This window comes from Equus caballus, chromosome X, assembly GCF_041296265.1.
Source record: "Equus caballus isolate H_3958 breed thoroughbred chromosome X, TB-T2T, whole genome shotgun sequence".
NCBI lineage: Eukaryota > Metazoa > Chordata > Mammalia > Perissodactyla > Equidae > Equus > Equus caballus.
In genome coordinates, this window is record NC_091715.1 from 60,948,106 (window position 1) to 60,972,980 (window position 24,875).

The 24,875-nt window shown below is 39.6% G+C and overlaps 1 protein-coding gene across 28 annotated transcripts in view; it reads right to left on the minus strand.

The window, feature by feature from the left end:
• The window catches only part of ARHGEF9 (Cdc42 guanine nucleotide exchange factor 9), a 569,920-nt gene that overhangs the window by 65,340 nt on the left and 479,705 nt on the right, over nucleotides 1–24,875 (minus strand). For all 28 annotated transcript variants that reach the window (NM_001433599.1, XM_070256606.1, XM_070256600.1 and 25 more), the window contains 2 exon segments: nucleotides 428–607; nucleotides 9,934–10,125. In NM_001433599.1, coding sequence (NP_001420528.1) covers nucleotides 428–607; nucleotides 9,934–10,125 — 372 coding nt within the window.

Here is a 24,875-nt window from a genome sequence, read left to right on the forward strand (position 1 = left end):
CCCTACCCTAGTGCTCCCCGTAAATGCCTTGCTACTTTGTCTAATTTCATGCTGACCATGGTCTTTCCTATTTCTTAGATTCCTGGGTTCTTCATTCAGTGAATAGGTACAGAGTCTCTCCCAAAACACTGGGTCCCATGGAAACTGAATCCAACAGGAACAGAAAAGAGAAGCTGAAGAAAAATCCTACTGGTAACTGTCTGGAAGAAGAAAGAAAAGGGAGGGGAAAGGTAAAGAGAGTCCTAGGGCAAATCACAGTACCTTCCTAAGTTCCTCATACACTGGCAAGGGGGTCAACATCAGGGTCAGAGAGGAATCCAACCCCCATCACAGGACAAAGCAGCTGAGCAGGACCTGACAGCTCAGACACTCCTTCTATCACTTCCTAACCCCTCTCAAAACCCTCCCCAAAGCGGAAGATGCTTACGTGCTCCAGAAAGCAGGGTCCTATCTCGCTGAGGTGGGGGTCATCATTGTTGTACTGTTTCTCCAGGTCTCTCACGAAGCCCATCTGAAACCTGTAGATGTCTTCAATGTTCCCAAAGATCACCTTCAGTTGCTCATCGCTGAACATGTCCCTTCTCTTCCGACATTGCTTCAGGTAGCCCTGCAGACAAAGAAAAAGCCCAGGCTGAGAATGTCTCCAAGTTCTCAAGGGCTTTACCACTTCCTAAGTACTTGGGAGCCTCATTTCAGTTCCATTAAATAGATAGGGAATAATCATTTCTATTTTTCATATGAGGAAATTGAGGTTTAGAGAAGGAAGTCACTCCACTAGTGAATAATTAAGAAAGCTGGATCTCAAGCAAAGGTCTTCAGAGTGCAAAGACTCCAGAGGATAGAGCTTTGCCCACCATGCTCTATGACAAGGACCCTAAAAGTCATAGGGCCCTTTCTCAGAAGCAGATTAAGCACAAACATTTTCACTCGTTTTAATACTTATTGGTTTAGCTGGATCCATTCACATCTCTCAAGTTCTATTTCTTATAGGATCAATCCAAAAGTTCTTAATAACATTGCTAATACTTTGGCAACAGAGGCCCAGGCAGGAAATCTTCTCAAAAGGGAACAGGATTTGACAAAACCAAACCATTCCTTAAAGAGAATGCCTTAGCCATTTAAGGTAGCTGGCCAGGAGAGACTGTTTAAATGAGCTCAGCCAACATGCTTACAAGTGCCCAGGCATGGTGTTTTTAACAGGGTAAGTGTTTACGATACATTTGTGAATAAATGGATGAATTACTACAGCTAGCCATCGAAGAAAAGGAAGAATCAATGAAAGAGATTTTTAGTCTGATAAGAGAGCACTGAGATAACAACCAGTCTCAAGGCACATTATAAGTCAGGGCGAAAAAAAACAGTCATCGTCTTCCATTCTGAACCTACTTGTATAAATAATTAACTAATGGCCACTGTCCTCATTAAAAATCATTAGCACGTGAAAATGTTCTTGGTGAGAATGAATTATGGTCATCTGCTTTCGTCTAAAAGCTAAATGCAATTTTCATAATACCTTTCTTAAGTGTTGAGCCCCTAATGCGGTGCATTGCAGTGACTGACTTACCACTTCTGGCCCTGTCTCTACCTCCATTTTCTCTCCCATAACATAGCTTCCAATGAGGTCATCTAGGCATACTCCAGAAAGATACTCATACCTGGCTTCAATGCCCTTTACCACCTCCTACCAAAATCAGTTCATTTCCCTTATCTCTCCTTACCCTCCAATTCAGCCATTAATTAGTAAGTGTCTTTCAACAGTTTGCAAATTAATAGTCTGTGCCTGTGTTGATATTTACTTAACTAATGGCTGCTGCCTTCATTGACTGACATGCTCAAGATGTCCCGCATTCATTCATATCCAATTCCTGACCAGGAAGACACCCTCTATTCCCAGAATACCCTTGTAGTTCTGCTCCTTTTACTGAAGTAGCTCCCAAAATTGTGCCTTCCTAGAAAGATTTCCTTGACTAATCGGGAGAGAGGCAATCAACTGCTGTAGGTCCCTCCATGCCTAATATATTCCAGGATTTGCTTTTCTGTCTCTCTCCCTTCACTTCCTCCTTCTTGCTTTCTCTTTCTCACCCTATCACCTTTGGAAGTGTCTTAGCTACAGTGGAGCAGGGAAAGCAGTGAGCATATCATCTGGCAGGAACTTTTCATCTTGACATTAGACAAGGGGGTAGAGACTTCCTCACTCCTGCTCCCACTTTTTATCCCCTAAGGTAGGCCTGTGAGCACAGCTGGAAAAAATTGGCAACAATGTCACATTAGCATGTCATTTCAGGGTAAGTAATAGGTATTGGTGAATGACCACACTGGGAGACAGAAGAAGCCAGCCTGGACAGCTCATTCATGCCCTGAGAAGCCAGTTCAGGAAACACTTAATAGTTTCGTTCACTGCTCCCATTTGAAAGGTCTCAGGGAAGGAACAAATTACCATCAAATCCCCAAAGTGCAGCAAGGATGCTAGATCTCAACATCAGTACGGAATATGATAAAATGAAAAAGAAGAAAAAAGTGGGCTCGGGAAAAGAAAGAACAGATAGAGATGTCAGTGCAGCTTCCTAACTTCTCAAAAATGCTATTCATTGCTATTGTCAAGGACATCATTTTCTTTTTATTGCATTATGTGTGTTGTAGCAAGGGAACATTAAGCTATATATTATGAGAAATGTAACTGCCCACAGGATGGTGGAACCCTAGAGTGTTTTGTCAACTATTTTTCTTTAAAGCTAATGCCAGATTATAAACATATTCTGGCACATTTAGCTTGATGTAATATTACATAGCCATTAAAAATAATGATTAAGAAGACGTTCTAGAAACATAGACAAGTATTCATTATACAACATTAAAAAGCAGAACACAAAATGGTATGTCACTATGATTATGACTCTATAAATAAACATACATATGGACAGAGTTGATGGAATTATGCAAAAGTGAAAACAGTTCTGTTATATTTGGTGGATTCTGGCTGATTTTTTTTCTATTTTCAAACTTCCTCTAATGCTGTTTTATAATTGTCTTTATGATAAAAAATGTGAAAAAGGTCTTTGCCAGACAGTGTAAAGAAAATATAGCCTCAAGAAGGCTGCCTTGAGCACAATATTATCAAGAAAAGGGGGAGAATCCAATGTCTTCTCAAAATCTTCAGTCCTAGTGTTTAAGACACATGACTTGCTGAAGGGATTACAAATAATAGATAGAAACTGCCCTTATCAAGGAAATAAGAGATAGGACATAAGAATATGGGAGTAGTCAGAGAACCCCAAGATATCACCATTAGCCCCCACACCACACAACAGCCTAGGCTTCTGAGGGAAGAAAGGCCAGGTGAGATGACTAGTTCCCTGGAGACTTGCTTTTATTTTTCATCCCCTTCCTTTGGCTGACCTGGTAATTATACCAAATTTTCCACAGTAACGATTAAAAGAGTCTTGGCTTAGGGGTCAATCAATATTTGTTTCTTCTCATTCACTCATTTTTGAGGGTACATAAGTTTAAGATGAGGTGGCAGTGGAATGAATGCTAAAAAACCTAATGCCATTTTAAGTTAGGGAAGAAGAAGGAACAGATTGAGAGGGTGCAATGAAAGAAGTAATACGAAGGTAGTCACATCACTGCAGGAGAGCAGCACTCAATTCTGAACCCTGTTTTCAGAGGAACATGGAAGAAAAAATACAAAGCCAGAGGAGAGAATGCAGGATAGAGAGGGGCCTGAAAAGCAACACAATGAAGAATGGTGGAAGGAGCCAGCACTGTTTGTCCTGGAGAAGAGAAGATTCAGGGGGCCTCTGAAGGCCTGTCACCGAGCAGAGGGAGCAGAAGGTGTCTGTGGTTCTTACTGTCAAGCATGCTTCAAACACCTTCTAACCCAATCTGAATGGTAAGAGAGAATGGGGTGATAAGGCAGTAGGTGTAAACTGATTTAAAAGAGGCAGTTTCTGAGAGCCTCACCTCCGCCTCCTAGGAGTTAAGTGGGCACGGGTGGAAAGGGAGGCAACAATTCTTAACAGTAGTAAGAAGTAACAGTAGTAAGTAGTAAGAAGTAGTTAAAAATACTGTGGGACTTATCAAATCAATCACCATTGCCACCAATTAGCCTTGGAATTGCCATGGTAACAGTCAAGAAAGGTTGTCTATCTATTTCACTGTGTTCTTAAATCCACATGGTTGATCTAGAAGTCTAGATATAGTTCATTAGGCTAGAATTGGTGCCTTGATATGGGATACAAACCATAAGCCATGTTCTCCAGGGAAGATCTCCAAAGAGCACAGGGAAATAAGATGGATCAAAGCACCTCTGGATCACTGAGGTTTTGAGTAACCCTTTAGGGAAAGGCCCTCATATGGGCCTCAGTGTCTCCACCTCTAAAATTCATATATCGTAAAAGATTTCCAGGGCCCCTTTCAGCTCTGACTTTCTAGAGATTTCATATATTGTTTTTCCTGGAAGCCTGAGGCCTGATAGGAGACCTGATAAACATCTTGAAAATAATTTTAAGAAAATCAGGTAATGATGACCATAGTTGTCCTGTGCACAGCTGTACCTCCAGAGTTTAATACAGTACCTGGCATATAGTTGCTGTTCAATAAATATATGTTGAAGAAATGCAAAATGACTAGCTCTTTTCATGATAATGATGAAAAAAGGTAAGTTAGAAGCAGAATGTTTAACTTGGTGGTTTTCTTTTCTTTTCTTCTTTCCCTTTTTGGGCCAGGAAATTCTTTTTTCAAATGAAATAAAATCATTAAAAAAACAAGAGAATGACAGAAAGAAGATATTTGCAAAATAGAAAACTGACAAGGGATTAATATTTGGAATATATAAGGAACTCCTGTAAACCAGCCAAAATAATATGAGAAACTCCAGGAAAATGGACAAACGATAGGAACAGAGCCTGGAGTGTCCACGTGGTATGGATGGGTAGGGCCTAGGGCAGCCAGAAACCCCTGGGCTTGTCACTTCAGGCTGATGAGCTGTCTCATCCCTTTAGCTTAGTATGCTATACAAAATTACTGTTTTATAAAATGTGTTATTTTCTATGTATATGCCAAGATTTAAAGACAATTGGGAAACATCAGTATAGTCAATTTACAGAAAGGAAAACCCAAATGGCTAATAAGTTTGAAGACCCCAGGCTTAAACATATCAAATGGAAATGACTTGAAGCTATAGCATAATAGACTCAATTAGGCCCTAGCAAGAATTTCTTGGTGGTGAAGGGTATGAGACACTAATACAAATGACTGAGGAAAGCTAGTCCATCTTCTCTGGAGGCAGTGGAAGACAGAATTTATTTCAAAGGTATGGGATGACAGATTATCTTCCTCAAGAGAGTCTGACAAAGCAACTTTATAAGACATCTTTAGCTTTGCTTGTCCTGTGTTTCAGTTTCCCTGAGTATAATATGAGTTCTAAGGTTACAAGAGGTAATACCACCAACCATTTGTCAAGGTGACCTAGAACTGAGCTAAGGCTCTTTTATTCTACTGTCTGGATTTGGAAAGAAGAATGTCATCTTTTGCAGAAAACTCATTTAAAAAGATCTTTTATCAGGGCCGGCCCCATGGCCGAGTGGTTAAGTTTTCATGCTCCACTTCAGTGGCCCAGGGTTTCACCAGTTCGAATCCTGCACGTGGACATGGCACTGCTCATCAGGCCACGCTGAGGTGGTGTCTCACATGCCACAACTAGAAGGACCTACAACTAGAATATACAACTATGTACTGGGGGGCTTTGGGGAGAAGAAGAAGAAGAAACAAAGAAGATTGGCAACAGATGTTAGTTCAGGTGCCAATCTTTAAAAAAAAATGATCTTTTCTCTTACTGGCCTCAATGATTTTGATAATAATCACTTTATTTCTATTTCTTCGTTTTTAAAATGAGGGTATAGTAACTTAAATGTTTGTAAAGCACTTTCTGCTCCTAGGAGTAAAAAATTATATATATTCTCTAACAGACAGTGACTTTTTTCTATACTGAATGCAGTGTCCCCCATTTATCCTTCAACAGCACAAGAGTGGGAAGTATTCAGAGATCTTCCTTAACCTATAGAAAGAGTAGATTATGCCATGTTAACACATTCATGCCTAAGATGTGCCTCCATGAGTACCAAGGACGAAACGGCAGAAAATGCAGATGTATCCTGGATCTCTACCACAGTTTTCTCTAGTGAGAGCATATCTAGATAGTACAGAATCAGAAAAAGTAAGATCCAGACAGCCCTTCAAGATCAACTCTTTAGAGTTGAGGAACAAGGCCCAAAATGGAAAAGACTCACCTGGGGTTTCTCAGTCAGTCAGTAACCAAGGTGGGACCTGAACCTGGGACTCACGATTTTGAGTCTGGTGTTCTTTCTAATAAACCATATTGCTCCTTACAGCTTTTGGTTTAGAAGTGATACAACCCTGGGCTAAAATACTGTCTTCTGGCTCAGCTTCCTCCACTTCTCTTTTGCTCTAGCTAAACCTTCCTTTGACACCTGTGGTTTCAGGGTGGGACAAAGAGACATTTCCCATTTAAACCCTTAACTTCAACACCAAGAATAATTGAGACATACAGAACCAGCAGATTGCCAGCAAGAGCTTTGCTTGGGTTGGCTGGATTGGATAAGTCCTCAAAGCAGGGACATAGCACTTCCTCTTCTGGAAAGATAAATACTTCCATTGCTGTCTTGAGCCTGTGCCCTGCAGGAAGAGGCCAACATATTTGGGAGCTGGGAACAGAAGAGTCCTTCTAAGACTAAAGAACTCCCACTGGGCCAGTGCCTGAGAACAACAGGAAAGTAATTTTGCCTCTTAGAGACTCAGTCTATTGATCTAGAAAATAGGAATAACAATCATAACTTTTGAACTGTCTGAAAATCAAATGGCATAAGATGTGAATGTATTTTGCTGAAGTAGTACCTGCATGTGAGAACTTATATTTAATTCTGTCAACAATATTTATTGAGCATCAACCATGTGCCAGGCACTGTGCTAGGTGTTTTGGATGTATCAGTAAATCAACAGGTGAAAACACATATCCCTCGTGGAATTTACTTTCTAGTAGGGGAGATGGACAATAAACAAAAGATATGAGGGAAATATATAATACGTCAGATAGCAATAAGTGCAATAGAGGAAAATAAAGCAGGAAAGGGGGAGAGATAGCACAAAGTTACAATTTTAAATAGAATGGTCAGGAAAGGTCTCAAGTCAAAGGTGATATTTGGGTAAAGACTTGAAGGAGGTGATGAAGGGAGCCATGTAGACATCTGGGGGAGGAGAGTTCTAGGCAGAGGGAAAAGTCAATGCAAAGGCTGGGAGCGGGGAGCATGCCAAGCATTTTTAAGGAATAGAAATAGGCCAGTGTGGCTGGAGTAGTGACAGCATGTGGGAAAGGAGCAAGAGATGAAGTCACTGGGGTAAGGAAGGGTTGATCACACAAGGCTTTGTAAGTAATAATGACAACTTTGGCTTTTACTCAAGGAGAAATGGTGAGCCATTGGAGGGTTTCAAGCAGAGGAGTGATATGACCTGACTTAGGTCTTGACAGCATCCCTCAGCTGTCAGGTAAAGAACAGACTGTACTTACTAGCATTACAGATCCTATGACATTGTAAGACAGCTATCATTTTATTTATTTATTTATTTACTTATTTTTTGAGGAAGATTAGCCCTGAGCTAACTACTGCCAGTCCTCCTCTTTTTGCTGAGGAAGCCTGGCCCTGAGCTAACATCCGTGCCCATCTTCCTCTACTTTTTTATATGTGGGACGCCTACCACAGCATGGCTTGCGAAGCAGTGCCATGTCTGCACCCGGGATCCTAACTGGTGAACCCTGGGCCACCGAGCAGCGGAATGTGTGAACTTAACCACTGTGCCACCGGGCCGGCCCTGACAGCTATCATTTTACAGCAGTGCTCCTCAAACTTTAATATGTATTGTAAGTCAAATGGCAACATTGTTAAAATGCAGATTTGAAGTCAGTAGGTCTGGAGTGAAGCTAAAGATTCTTCATGTCTAACAAGCTCCCTGGTGATTCAGATGTTGCTGATCCAGGACAGAATACTTTGAGGGTAGGAACTATGTCCAGGGACTGGCATGGAACAGAACTCCACTAAATGTTTGCTGAATGAATGACATAGCAGTGGTTTGATACCCAATGCCACATAGCACATTCCAGAAGGTAATTTTTTTTAAGTATCAGCCATTTGTGTGAAGATAGAGGGAAGAGAAAAAAAGAGAGACATAGATGGATGGGTGAACAGAAGAAAGGGGAGGGGAAAGAAAGGAAAACTACCTTTTTCAAAATACTTGCAATATTATGTTTAATTTCCTCAATAAACTTAAGAGGTTAGTACAATGAAGCCGACTAGACAAATCAAAAAAATCGAAGGTCAGAGAAGTTAAGGGGCAACTTCAAGGCCACAGGGTTAATTAGTGACTAAGTTAGGATGTGAAAGTGAGCACCCCATGTCCCCAGAGCCCTTGTTCTTTCCACTCTACCTTACTGCCTCACACAAAGGGGAGACAACCTTCAATCTTCCTGGGAGGGGTGAGAAAATGAGTTGAGGTGAAGAAAGTTAAGGCCCACAGTCTTTGGCTATGACATTTCCATAGCTGCGCTATCCAGTGTGGTTGCCATTAGTCACATGTGGCTATTTAAACTAAAAGTAAATAAAATTTAAAATTCCATTTCTCAGTCACACTAGCCATGTCTCAAGTGCTCAATAGCCACATATGGCTGGCTAGTGGCTACTGTATTGTGGAGAGCAGATACAGAACATTTTTATTACTGCAGGAAGTTCCATTGGGCAGCACTGTTCTAAAGAAACAAGAAGTTTAAAAAATATTAGAGCTCTACTATTAACTCCAGAGTAGGCCCTGGCCCCACAGAAAAGGGCTGGGGGACAGAAAGTAGGACCTCATCCCTCAGCTGGAAGGAAAGGGATAAAATATTCAAAGTTGAGTTTTCCCTGGGTCAAGGAGAATGCTATAGTGTGTGTGTGTGTGTGTGTGTGTGTGTGTGTGTGAGAGAGAGAGAGAGAGAGAGAGAGAAACAGAGAGAGAGAGAGAGACAGAGAGAGAAATCCTTTAAAAGCATTCTTTTCTCCATTTCCCATTGGTTCTCCCAAACCGTTTAGTAAAATGTCCTTTGAAAATGCCAACTTGTCTCTGCTGAGCTCAAGGGAGTATGAGGAAAAGAGTTCTCATCCTCACTCAGGTCAAAAAGATGGAAAGGATGGAGTTAATGAATGTGGAATCACAGCCTCTGGATGCCAAAGTCACATAGTGAAGGAGCTGAGACTTGTCCACCCAGCCTTTATCTCCTACAGATACCTCTCCCTAAACTATTTTCTGCTCAAAGCCAAAACCAGTATTCTTCAAGTGAGGGAGAAAGACCAGCAGCATCAGTATCACCAGGGATGCTTGTTATACATAGCGATGCTTGTGCTTTACCCCAGACTGAGAATTCACAACTTTGGGGATGGTAGAAGGGGGCTGGAATCTGCATGTTTAGCAAGCTCCCCCAGGGACTCTGGTGCATATTCAAGTTTGTGAACCACTAGCTTGGAGGGAGATGTGTTTTTGCTTTAATGAATGAGGTCAGGTCCTTACACTGGGTGGCAACAACTGGGTCAGAAGCCAAGAGGATAGGCGTAGATATTCAGGGGAGGGAGAGATGCAGAGAGAGAGAGAGACAGACAGAATATAAAAGTTATACAGGCCAGTAGACAGAGAAAAGGAGAGAGACAGAGAGACTGAGAAGCCCCAAGGGAGCAGTTTCAACCACTGAAAAGCATAAAGGAGACCAGTCCAGCTGCTCTTTCCAACATCTTGGGACTATTACAATTAGGGCCCAGGGGAGTTGTCAGGTCTTCATGGAAGTGCCCTCTACTCCACCCTGAGTATCCCCACATGCATTATCATAGCTGGGCCTACCTCACAAATGTCCTTGAGGTGCTTGATGTAATGACGTTCGGTGCTCATGATCTCATTGATGACATTGGCCCGCATCTGGTCCCGGTTCTGTAGTGGCCGGCCCAGACAAAGGCAGTCTGAGTTGGGGTCCAGGTGCCCATTCTGCACATCACTGGGCCCTTCCTCCACTCCATCCTCCTGGTTCACCCAGAGCTGTGGAAGTAGACAGAAGAATAATAATGAATTATCTTTCTTCTCTGAAAAGTTTCCAGCCAAGTAGAAAAAGAATAAGCTAAACTCTTCAGGTATTCAGAGAGCCTTCAACCAGAGGCCCCTGGAAACTGAATCTCAGGCCTAGCTTTAGCGACTTGCTGGTCCTATGCATGAGTATAATCCTCTCTAGGCCTCTGGTGACCTATCTGTAAAATGGAGGATGGGGAAAGGTAGGACTAAATCATCTCTAAGAGACTTAGCTAAAAAGGTTTCAGATGAGAGAAGAGTTACAGCAAGCAGAAGTCATTCATGCTGGTGCCTATCTAGGCAGCACAGCTGGATCAAAAAAAATGATTAAGCTATATATCTTGGGTGCCACAGCTGGATTATGGGATTACCAATACCTACGAGCATGGAGACCAAAGTTGGATACTGGAGTGAGCATCTCAAAACCAGGGCCTTCAGTGTTGATTTCCATCAAAGGATATACAATTAATCATTAAAATTTGACTGCAAAATTCCTTAGATATGCAAAGATCTCTAATTCCTCAAATTTGGAGTGAAGATGGCAGAATGTTCCCATACCACATAATAGCAACAGCTGTTGATTGGGCACTTACTATACACTAGCCACTATGATAAGAGCTGTCAATGAACTGTATTATTCAGTCTTGCTAGACAGGTGCCATTTTTACCACAATTTCATAGAAGAGGAGACTGAGGCTCAGAAAAGTTAAGAAACTTGTCCAAGTCACACAGTTAGGAAGCAGAGGAACTGGGATAGGAGCCAGTCTGATTCCAGAGCCTGTGATTTTAACCACTGTGCTAGCACATTTGTGCCTCTGGTTCTAAGGGAAACAGGAAAACAGTATGGAAGCGCTTGGGCTTATGTAAGCTGAGAATTATCAGAATCATCAAAAATGGGCACAGTTAGTAGAGGTTGAAACTATCCATTCCAAACCATGAAGGCAAAGGGATGTAGAAAAAAATCTCCTTTAGGGAGGCTGGGTGAGATGTTTCTGGATCTGGGATGACATAGCTTAAATCAGGGAGACGGCTCATTTCACCCCAGTCCTAGGAGGGAGGAAAACCAGAGGGAGGGGAGAAAAAGAAGCGTGGGACCTTAAGAAGAGTGGTAAAATCTGCCAGGAGAATTAGCTAAAGAGCTTGCCAGTTGTCTCAACAGCTTTAAGCAACAATCCATCTTTTTCCTTCCATAACACCTAGTTTTTTCCATATTCCTGCCTCAAGAAGCTGAGATCAAGCAATTTAAGTACATCCTGATTTCTGCCACCAGATAAGTCTGATGGTGGGTGGCCTTAGGGGGACAGAGGCTTCAGGATGGAGCTAGAAGGAACAATAGTTACTTCACAACTCTGTGTGTTCTACTCTCTACCTTTGCCTCAGAGAAGGTGGGGAGCATGGTTACCACCCAGTGAACCTAGAGATGTAACCAGTATATATTCTACTTATTTGCCACAGGCCAAAGCAAGTAGGGCTCACTCTATTTTAATGCATTTTGCATACAAGCCAAATGTGAAAACCTCTGCAAATGCTCTATTGAAAATTTCTTTCCAGCTTCCAAAGGTCAGTGTTGTGTTTTCAATATGCTAATAGCTGCCCTTTACTACAATCAACAGGCAATGATGAGGGATGATTATTCAAGGAACAGATATTTTCAAAAAGGTGATTCTAGGAGGTGAGGTCAGCATCATGGCAGAGTAAGTTGTCCCCTTTGTCTCTCCCCTCTAAGTTACAACTAAATGGACAATCATTAATCAACAGAGAATTTCCTACATAGCATGATAGGACACCTGAGAGATCCATGCAGCCATACATTTGAAGGTGGATGGACTGCATCCCTGGGAAACAGTGGAACTAGGTGAGCGGATCCATCTCCTTCCCTGGTGGCAATGACCCAGGACACCTGACCTCACATAGTGGCCTACATGACTGTAAGAGGAGGCAGAGGCAGCCCAGCCTACACACAAATGCTTTCAGAGTGGTACCTGGCTTGCAGGAGAGCCCACCATGCTGCAGCAGCACTACTCATGGGAATGCTCCCCACCAAGTGGTGGCAGGTCAGCCCCCACAAAGGAGCCCTGCCCACAAAGTGCAGCAGCTCAGCCAAACAGCCTGTAAGAACATAACTGGCCTGTATGTGAAAGAAAGCATCCCTCCCACCTAATGTGGAGAAAAGGGAACCCTCACATACTGCTGGTGGGAATGCAAACTGGTGCAGCCACTATGGAAAACAGTATGGAGATTTCTCAAAAGTTTAAAAATAGAAATACCATATGATCCAGCTATCCCACTACTGGGTCTTTAGCCAAAGAACTTGAAATCAACAATTCAAAGAGACTTATGCACCCCTATGTTCATGCAGCATTATCCACAATAGCCAAGATGTGGAAGCAACCCAAGTCTCCATCGACTGATGAATGGATAAAGATGTGGTATGTAAATAAAATGGAATACTACTCACCCATAAAAAAGACAAAATTGTCTCATATGAAACAACATGGATGGACCTTGTGGGTATTGTATTAAGCAAAATAAGCTAGACAAAGAGAAACACCACATGATTTCACTCATACGTGTAAGATAAACAGACACATGGATAAAGAGAACAGATTAATAATTACCAGAGGGGAAGGAGTTGGGGGTGGGTAAAAGGGGTAAAGAAGCACATATCTATGGTGATGGATAAAATTATACTATTGGTGGTGAGCATGATGCAGTCTATACAGAAACTGATAAATAATAATGTACACCTGAAATTAGACAATGTTATAAACCATTATGACCTCAATAAAATAACTGAAAAAAATAAAGAAGATAATATGATATTTAATCCAGTGCTTGAGCACACAAACAAAAGAAAAACAACAAAAAAGAAAGTGTCCTTCCTGCCTAGTGCACAGCTCAGCTGGTCCCATGCTGAGTGCAGTGGCCCTGCCTGCACAAGAGCAACCTACTGGCAGAGCACAGAGGCCCCACATGTGTGTGTGTGTGTGTGTGTGTGCGTGCACGCACGCACGCGTGACCTTCCGAGCAGCTGTGGCCAGCCCATGCAAACACAGAGCAGCCCTACGGGCACAACTTCCAGCAGATGGGGCGGGATTAGAAAACATGATTCCTGTAACCCACTAGCAGTGGCAGGTGGAAACTGACCTGACACTACCACAAATGTGCCTGCAAAGGACCAATTCATCAAACACCATGAAGAACTACAGTAAAACTTCAGAGCAGATGGAAAATGACAAGGGTCTGGAAACCAATCCTGAAGTCACAGAAATTTACAATCCAAATGACAGAGAATTCAAAATAGTTGCCATAAAGAAACTCAACAAGTTACAAGCAAACTCAGAAAGATAGTTCAATGAGCTCAGGAATAACATTAATGAGCAGAAGGACTACTTTACCAAAGAGATTGAAGCTCAAAAAGAAAAACCAAACAGAAATTCTGGATATGAAGAACACAATTAATGAGTTAAAAATAATCTAGGGGCTGGCCCCATAGCCGAGTTGTTCAAGTTCCACATGCTCCATTTTGCTGGCCCAGGCTTCATGGGTTTCGATTGCAGGTGCAAACCTACTCCATTCATCAGCCATGCCATACAAGCATCCACATACAAAGTACAGGGACATTGGCACAGATGTTAGCTCAGGGCTAGTCCTCTTCAAGCATAAAAAGAAGAGGATTAGCAATGGATGTTAGCGCAGGGCAAATCTTCCTCACACACACAAATAATAATAATAATAATAATAATAATGTAGAAACCATAAAAAATAGAGCTGACGTTATGATGGATAGAGTTGGTGATTTAGAGGATAAAATTACAGAAATGCTTCAGGTGGTGAAGAGAGAATTAAAACTTAAAAAAAGAAGAAGAGGTTCCTTGAGAAATATCAGACTCAATGAGGAAAAGCAACACAAGGATTATAGGTATTCCAGAGGGAGAAGGGGGGCAGAAAGGAGCAGAGAGTTTGTTCAAAGAAATAATAGCTGAGAACTTCCCAAACCTTGGGAAGGAACTGGGCATACAAGTACATGAAGCTAAAAGAACTCTTAATTACATCAATGCAAAAAGCCATTTTCTAAGGCATATAATGTTAAAACTGGCCAAAGTCAATGACAAAGAAAAAATATTAAGGGCAGCAAGGTGGAAGAAAATAACCTACAAAGGAACTCCTATCAGGCTTTTAGCAGATTTCTCAGCAGCAACCTTACAGGCGAGGAGAGAATGGAATGATATATTCAAAATACTGAAATACAAAAACTTTTAGCCAAGCATACTCTATCCAGTGAAACTATCCTTCAGATACGATGGAGAAATAAAAACTTTCCCAGATGAACAAAAGTTGAGGGAGTTCAACACCACCAAGCCTGTCTTACAAGAAATGTTGAAAGCTGACCTCCCATATGAAAATAAAAAGCAAAGATTTAAAAAATACTGAGGGGCCAGCTCAGTGGTATAGTAGTTAAGTTTGGCATGCTCCATTTCAGTGGCCTGGGTTCATGGATTTGGATCCCAAGCATAGACATACACCACTCATCAGCCATGCTGTGGTGGTGACCCACATATAAAGTGGAGGAAGATTGGTACAGATGATAGCTCAGGGCTAATCTTCCTCAAGCAAAAGAAAAAAAAAAAGGAAGATTGGCAACAGATGTTAGTTCAGGGCTAATCTTCCTCAGTAAAACAACAACAACAATAAAAACATTGAGCAAGGAGATAGACAGACAGATACAATCAGAAAATTGGAGCTCTACATAAAAATAGGTTAGTAAACACTTAATTATAATATAAAAGATAAAGGGAAAGAAAGCATCAGAAATAACCATAAACACCTCAATTTATTCACAAACTCACAACACAACAAAGAACAATTTGTGATAACAATAACATAGAAGGGGAAGAGGAAATAGATGGAACCTGCTTAAGCTAATGGAGATAAGAGGCTATCAGAAAATGGACTATCTCACCTAAAAGATCTTTTATACAAACCTCATGGTAACCACTAGACAAAAAATCAGAGCAGAGATACAAATCATAAATAAAGAGAAGACCATCACAGAAAATCACCAAACTGAAATAGCAGTCAGAAATACAAGGGAAAAGAAATAATGGAAATATAGGACAACCAGAAAACAAGAGATAAAACGGCAGTATTAAGCCCTCAAATATCTATAATCACTCAAAATGTAAGTGGATTGAATTCTCCAATCAAAACACACAAAGTGGCTGGATGGATTAAAAAACAAGACCCAACAATCTGCTGCCTCCAAGAAAGACACCTCAGCTCTAAAGATAAACAAGGCTCAGAGTGAAGGGATGGAATATGATACTCTAAGCTAATGGAAAGCAAAAAAAAGCAAGAGTTGCCATATTTATCTCAGACAAAGTAGACTTCAGGAAAAGAAGACAATGAGAGACAAAGAGGGGCAGTATATAATGATAAATGGGACATTCCACCAAGAGGACATAACAGATGTGAATATATATGTGCCTAACACAGGAGCACCAAAGTATATAAAGCAACTATTAACAGACCTAAAGGGAGAAATTGACAGCAACACACTAATAGGGGATCTCAACATCCCACTTTCATCAACAGATAGATCATCTAGACAGAAGTTCAACAAGGAAACATTGCCCCTAAATGAAATACTAACCAGATGGACTTAACGTATATAGAGAGAACTTTCCATCCAAAAACAGCAGAATAAACATTCTTCTCAAATGGACATGGAACATTGTCAAAGATAGATATGTTGGGAAACAAGGCAAGCCTCAATAAAATTAAGAAGATTGAAATCATATCAAGCATCTTTTTTTTTTTTTGCTTTTTCTCCCTAAATACCCCCAGTACTTAGCTGCACTGCACATTTTAGTTGTGGGTCTTTCTAGTTGTGTCATGTGGGATGCCACCTCAACAAGGCCTGATGAGCGGTGCCATGTCCACACCCAGGATCTGAACTGGTGAAACCCTGGGCTGCTGAAGGGTAGCGCATGAACTTAACCACTCGGCCATGGGGCTGGCCCCTCAAGCATCTTTTCTGACTGCAATGCTATGAAACTGGAAGTTGACAACAAGCAAAAACCTGGGACAATCACAAATATATGGAGACTAAACAACATGCTACTTAACACTCATTGGATCAATGAAGAAATCAAAGGAGAAATCAAAAAATATCTGGAGACAAATGTAAATGAAAACATAACATACCAACTCTTACTCGATGCAGCAAAAGCAGTACTAAGAGGGAAATTTATAGCAATATAGGCCCATCTCAACAAATAAGAAAAGCCTCAAATAAGTAAACTTAAACTCCATCTAACACAACTAGAAAAAGAAGAGCAATAAAAGCCCAAAGTCAGAAAAAGGAGGGAAATAATAAAAATTAGAGCAGAAATTAATAAAATAGAGACTAAAAAAAACAGTAGAAAGGATCAATGACACTAAAGCCTGGTTCTTTGAGAAGATAAACAAAACTGACAAACTCCTAGCCAAATTCGCTAAGAAATAAAGAGAGAAGGCTCAAATAAATAAAACCAGAAATGAAAGAGAAGAAATTACAATGGATACCACAGAAATACAAAGGATTATAAGAGAATACTATGAAAAACGATATGCCAACAAATTGGATAACCTCGAAGAAATGGATAAATTCTTAGACTCATACAACCTCCAAAAAGTGAACTGGGAAGATTTAGAGAATCTGAAGAGAGCAATCAAAAGTAAAGAGACTGTTATGGTAATCTCATCGTCCCAGAAAACAAAACTTCAGGACCAGATGACTTCTCTGGAGAATTCTACCAAACATTCAAAGAAGATTTAATACCTATCTTTCTCAAACAATTCCAAAAATTTAAAAAGACAGAACACTTCTTAACTCATTCTATGAGGCCAACATTACCCTGGTACACAAACCAGACAAGGACAACACAAAGAAGGAAAATTACATGCCAATATCACTGATGAACATAGATGTAAAACTCTTCAACAAAATATTGGCAAATCGAATACAGCAATACATTGAAAGGATCATACATCACAATCAAGTGGCATTTATACTAGGGATGCAGGGATAGTTCAACATCCGCAAATCAATCAATGTGATACACCACATTAACAAAATGAGGAATAAAATTGACATGATCATCTAAATAGATACAGAGAAAGCATTTGACAAGATCCAACATACATTTATAATAAAATGTCTCAATAAAATTGGTATAGAAGGAAAGTACCTCAAAATAATAAAGACCATATATGACAAACCCACAACCAACATCATACACAATAGTGAAAAACTGAGGGCCATCCCTTTGAGAACAGGAACAACACAAGGTTGCCTAGTCTCACCACTCCTATTTGACACAGTACTGGAGGTTTTGGCCAGAAGAACTAGGCAAGAAAAAGAAATAAATGGTATCCAAATTGGAAAAGAAGAAGTAAAACTCTCACTGTTTGTGGATGACATGATTCTACGTACAGAAAATCCTAAAGAACTAACCAGAAAACTATTAGAAATAATCAACAACTTCAGCAAAGTTTCAGGGTACAAAATCAACTTACAAAAGTCAGTTGCATTTCTATAGACTAATAACAAACAAGGAGAAATTAAGTCAAGAATGTAATCTCATTTAGAATTGCAAGAAAAAGAATAAAATGTCAAGGAATAAATTTAACCAAGGAGGTTAAAGACTTATATACTGAAAACTACAAGACATTATTGAAAGAAATTGAGGAAGACATAAAGAATGGAAAGATATCCCATGCTCATGGATTGGAAGAATAAACAAAGGTAAGATGTCTATATCACCTAAAGCTATTTACAGATTCAGTGCTATGCCAATCAGAATCCCAATGACATTCTTCACAGAAGTAGAACAAAGAGTCCTAAAATTTTTATGGAACAACAAAATGTTCTGAATAGCTAAAGCAATCCCGAGAAAAATGAACAAAGCTGGAGACATCATAATCCCTGATGTCAAAATATATTACAAAGCTATGGTAACCAAAACAGCATGGTACTGGCACAAAAGCAGACAAACAGATCAATGCAACAGAACTGAAAGCCTAGAAATAAAACTACACATCTATGGACAGCTAATCTTTGACAAAGGAGAAAAGAACATACATGTAGAAAGGAAAGTTTCATCAGCAAATGGTGTTGGAAAAATTGATAGCCAGATGCAAAAGAATGAAAGCAGACCATTATCTTACATCATACACAAAAGCTAACTCAAAATAGACTAAACACTTGAATCTAACACCTGAAACCATAAAACTCCTAGAATATAGGCAGTACACTCTTGACATTGGTCTTAGCAGCATCTTTTCAAATACCATGTCTACTCAGGCAAGGGAAACAAAAGAAAAAATAAACAAGTGGGACTACATCAGACTAAAAAGTTTCTATATGGCAAAGGAAACCATCAACAAAACGAAAAGACAACACACCACTTGGGAGAAAATATTTGCAAATCACATATCCAACAAATGGTTAATTTCCAAAATATATATAAAGAACTCATACAACTCAACAATAAAAAAACAAACAACCCAATCAAAAAATGGGCAGAGGATATGAATAGACATTTTTCCAAAGAAGATACATAGATGACCAACAGGCACATGAAAAGATGTTCAACATCACTAATTATTAGGGAAATCCAAATCAAAACTACAATGAGATATCACCTTATACCTATCAGAAGGCTATAATTAACAGGAAATAAAATAACAAAAGTTGGAGAGGATGTGGAGAAAAGGGAACTCTCACACACTGCTGGTAGGAAAAAAAAAAAAACTGGTGTAGCCACTATGGAAAACAGTATGGAGATTTCTCAAAAAATAGAAATACCATACCATCCTGCTGTCCCACTCCTGGGTATCTATCCAAAGCACATGAAATGAACAAAGAGATTTATCCACCTTTATGTTCATCGCAGCATTATTCACTACAGGCAAGATATGGAAACAACCCAAGTGCTCATCAACTGATGAATGCATAAAGAAGATGCAGTGTGTGTGTGTATATATATATATATATATACACACATACACACACACAATGGAATACTACTCAGCCATAAAAAAGACAAAATAGTTTCATTTGCAGCAACATGGATGGACTTTGAAGGTATTATGTTAAGGAAAATAAGTCAGACACAGAAAGATAAACACCATGTGATTTCACTCATATCTGGAAGATAAACAGATGGATAAAGACAACAGATTAGTGGTTACCAGAGGGGAAGTGGGTGGAGGGGTGGGCAAAAGGCATAAAGGGGCACATATGTATGCTGACGGATAAAAACTAGCCTGTTGTGGCCAGACCCATGGCCAAATAGTTAAGTTCACATGCTCTGCTTCAGTGGCCCAGGGTTTTGCAGGTTTGGATCCTGGGCGTGGACATGGCACTGCTCATCAAGCCATGCTCAGGTGGCATCCCACATAGCACAACTAGAAGGATGTACAACTAGAATATACAACTATGTACCTGTGGGCTTCAGGGAGAGGAAGAAAAAAAGATGGGCAACAGACGTTAGCTCAGGAGCCAATCTTTAAAAAAAAAAATTAGACTATTGGTGGTGAGCATGATGCAGTCTATACAGAAACTGAATAATAATAATGTACACCTGAAATTTCACAATGTTATAAACCAATATGACCTCAATAAAATAGTTTGAAAAAAAAAGAATTTCTATTCCTATATGACAAAAAAAATCCCCAAAAATAAAAAAAATACTTCAAAGAAGAAAAATAAAAAGGTGAGTCTAAGGCATTCAAGCAAACACATCATATGCACACATCTGTTTGTAAAAATAAAAACCTCATTCCCTAATAATCCCTTAGCTTTACCCAGCTTCCCACAAAACAAGCTAAGCTCTACTGCATAAAGGGTACCATAGGCAGGCCTTTAAAGAGGTAAGAATCAATTCTTTTCTTCTCAGGAATTTAAGACAAGTCAAATCAAAATGTTGGTTTTTTGATGGCTGATACGATGACTCTTGGAATAGTTCCAAAGGGAAGGAGCACAGTATATTGGCAGGGGGCATGGGAGAAGGAAAAGCCAGGGCATACAGAACCAGATTTAAGTTCAAGCCATACTCCAAATAACAATGAGAAGGAAGGAAGGCAACTCCAACCAAGTGGATACAAATTCCTTACACAGAATTTGGTGGAGGAGCCCCTTCTGGCTAGAACTAAAGGATTGGGTGGTAGGACCCTTCATAAGGAGGTTCTGAGAAGACACCTTTATCTACTACACTGCAACAACCCAGAACCCCACTACTTGGTATAAAAAAGATGTTTCCTTAATCCAAAAGAATGACTGGCAGATTCATTCATTCAGTAAATCTAACGTTAAGTGCTTACTATATACCAGATACTGGAGGCACAGCAGCAACAAAACAGACAAAAATCTCTGCCCTTTGTGGAGCTGATATTCGAGGGAAGATGTTTCTTAGCCTGGCAAAAGGTGCCATTTAATGCCCAGTTATTGCACCCCGCCTAGGTCGATGGTCCCACAAAAGAACCCCTGGGCCCAAGACTATGACTTTCTGGTCTAACCTTGAAGTCCTCTACTCTTGAGAGCTTCCCTCTTCTGTGCAGATGAAGGCCTTTGTCTAGGTGCATGTCACAGTGCATTGACACAGGTCAGCCCATTACCTCATCATCTTCCCTGGGTGTAACGTCAGCCCAGAGTACCATATCAACCCCCTGCCCAGCAACCTCCGCAGGCTAATGTACACCTGTTCACAAGTGTTTTTCATTGACACTGCAGTAAACATGCATGGGCTCCTGGGTGACAAGTAAGAAGACAGACAATGTCCAGAGTCTGGCAAGTTGGAAGGCTTTCCTGGAAGCCCTCTCAGAGTACTTGAAGACTGATTTCTTCAGCCTTGATTGAACTCTAAGCAAAGCTGGGTCAAGGCAATTCAATCTAACAAATACCTGTTTTGGACCTATCCTGTGCCTAACCAGTAAGTATGACAGAAACACAGGTGAGCAAGACAACTGACTCCTCCCTCCTCCCTCAGTTCCAGGGAGTATTTTCAAAATCAGGGATCTCTGGTTCTCAACTCTTCCTTTTCCATTCTCACTGTCATAACCTCCAATCCCTGGGTAATTTTCCTGCATGATCTTCCAGCTTCAATCCATTACACACATCACTATCAGACCAATTTCCTTGACTATCACTTTGATTGGCTACTCCACATGCCAAAATCCACAATAGTTCCCCATTACCAAGCCTAAATCTCTCACACTAGAGTTCAAACATTACCATAATCTGCCTTCAATCTGCATTTCCATCCTTATCTCCTACTATGCCCTTTAGGAATACTGGGCTTCTCCCAAACTATTTTCTGTTCACAAATATTCCCAACTATGGTCTTTAATCTCATGTTTGAAAAGGGAAATAATATAGTCCAAAGGTTTTCAATCACCTTAGCAACAATGAACCAACATCTCAACTTCCTGATGAAAAAACTGAGGCCCATAGAAGAGAAATGACTGCCAGGGAATTAGCAACATACCCAGATCCCCATTTTCATAGGCCTTTTTATTTTATATGCTTCTTCCCTTGTTTTTCTGTTTTTCAAACTACACAACTGATTCAGGAATATATTTGTTTTATAAAAAGTTAAAATTTTAAAAAGGGAGAAGACAAATTACTAAAATCAGGAATAAAAGAGGCAATATTACTGCCAATCTAACATAAATTTAAAAAAATAAATGAAATACTATAAACAATTGTATGCCAACAAATTAAGTAATCCAATGAAATGCACAAATCTGTAGAAAGACAGAAACTACAGAAATAACTTAAGAAATAGAAAATCTCAATAGAACTATGATAAGTGAAGAGATTGGATTAGTAATCAAAAGCCTCCCACATGAGAAAAAACCCAGAACCAAACAGCATCACTAGTGAATCCTAAAAAACATTTAAAGAAGAATTAACATCAATCTTTCACAAACTCTTCCAAAAAATAGAAAGGCAGAAATTCTCAGAAAAATATTTGTAAACCAAATCCAGGAACTTATTTAAAAAACTCACCTTACCAAATGCAATTAATCTCAGGAATGCAAGACTGGTTCAAGATACGAAAATCAATCAATGTGATACACCATATTAATGGAATAAAGGTTCAAAAAATGACATGATCATCTCAACAGACACAGAAAAAGCATTTGATAAAATCCAACACCCTTTCATAATTTAAAAAAAAAAAACACTCAACAAGTATAAAAAGGAATTTTCTCAAATTGATGATGGAAATTTATGAAAAACCCATAGTTAGTATCATACTTAATGGTAAAAGACTAAATGCTTTCATTCTATGACCAAGAACAAACATCATTTCCATGTAACATTTGTACTGAAGGTTCTGGCCAGAGCAATTGGGAAAAGAAAGAAAGAAAGAAAAGGCATTCAGATTAGAAAGACAGAGTAAAACTATTCACATATGACAGGATCATATATACAAAATTCTAAGGAATCCACACAAAAAAAACCCTGTTATAACGAAAAATAAGTTTAGCAATGTTGCAGGATATAAGATTAATATAAAAAATCAATTATATTTCTATACACTAGTAATGAACAATCTGAAAATGAAACTAACAAAACAATCCCATTTAAGTAGCATCAAAAAGAATAGGGGCCGGCTCCATGGCCGAGTGGTTAAGTTTGAGCACTCCGCTGCAGCAGCCCAGGGTTCGGATCCTGGGCGCGGACATGGCACCACTCGTCAGGCCACGTTGAGGTGATGTCCCACATCCCACAACTAAAAGGACCTGCAGCTAAGATATACAACTGTGTACAGGGCGGGTTTGGGGAGATAAAGCAGAAAAAAAAAAAAAGATCCGCAACAGTTGTTAGCCCAGGTGCCAATCTTTAAAAGAAAAAAAAAAGAATAAAATACTTAGGATACATTTAACTAAAGAAGTGCAAAACTTGTACACTGAAAACTGCAAAACACTGTTGAAAAAAAGTAAAGAAGATCTGACAAATTAATAAAAGGAAACTTCATTAAATGGCAGTTGGGAGGGCAAAAGGGGGAGCTCTCATACCCTATGTCGATAGCAGAGCCTAAGAGGACGAAGAAAGACTTCCTCTAGGGAGACTTCCTGTTCTTGACCAGCAGGAAGCTCAGCCAATGAGAGACTGTCATGACTCAGTCCATTAAAAGCCACCACACTTCGAACTCTTTGTTTACAATGGCCCTCCCAAGTTCCTCCTCCTCTTTACAAAAGAGTTTCTCCTCCCTTACTGCTGGGGGACTTTGCACGTGGCTCACAATGGTTGCAGACCTCAAATTGTAATTCTTTGCTGATCCCCAATTAACCCATTTTTGCTGGAGAAATACCCGGCTGTCTATTTGTTTAAGGTCAACAGACTTAAGTAAATAGAATGATATCTCATGTTCATGGATTGGAAGATTTAATATTATTAAGATGGTAATTTCTACAAGTCAATTCAGATTCAACACAATCCTTATCAAAACTCTCAGCTTGCTTCTTTGCAGAAATTGACAAGCTCATTCTAAATTTCATATGGAAATTCAAGACTCAGAATAACCAAAACAATTTTGAAAAGCAAGAACAATGTTGGAGGACTCACACTTCCTGATTTCAAAATTTATTACAAACCTTTAGTAACCAAGAATGTAGTACTAATCCAAGAATAAAGATCAATGGAATAGATGAGAGTCCAGAAATATATCCTACGCTTATGCTGAATTGATATTTTTCAAAGGTGTCAAGACAATTCAAGGAGGAGAGTATAGTCTTTTCAACAAATCGTGTTGGGACAACTGGATATCCACATGCAAAAGAATGGACTTGGATCCATACCTCACACTATATATAAAAATTAACTCAAAATGGATTAAAGACCTGAATGTAAGCATTAAAATTATAAAACACTTCAAAGAAAACACCTTGGTTTAGGAAACAGTTTCTTAAATATGACACCTAAAGCACAAGCAACCAAAGGAAAAAAGTAAATAGACTTCATCAAAATTAAAAACTTTTGCATTGCAAATGATACTATCAAGAAAGTGAAAAGACCCAGAGAATGGGAGAAAATATTTGCATATTATGTATCTGATAAGTATCTAGTATCCAGATACAGAACTCAACAATAAAAAGGCAAATAATACACTTAAAAATGGGAAAAGCATGTGAATAGACATTTCTCCAAGGAAGATACATAAATAGCCAACAAACATATGAAAAGATGCTCAACATCATTAGCCATCAGGCTAATACAATCAAATACAAATCAAAATCACAATGAGATACCACTTCACACCCACTATGATGGCTATAATAAAAAGAAAGGACAATAATATGTGTTCATGAGGATGTTGAGAAATTGGAACTCTCATACACTGCTGGTAGGAATGCAAAATAGTGCAGCCACTGTGGAAAGTATTTTGGCAGTTCCTCAAAAAGTTAAACATATAGTTACCATATAACCCAGCAATTCCACTCCTAGGTATATACTCAAGAGAACTGAAGACGTGTTCACACAAAAACTTGCTTAGAAATGTTCACAGTAGCGTTATTCATAATAGCAAAAAGATGAAAAGAATCCAAATGTTCATCAACTGATAAATGGATAAACCAAAATGTGGTATATATACATACAATAGAATGCTATTTAGCAACACAAAGGAATAAAATACTAATACGTGTTACAACATGAACCTCAAAAACAA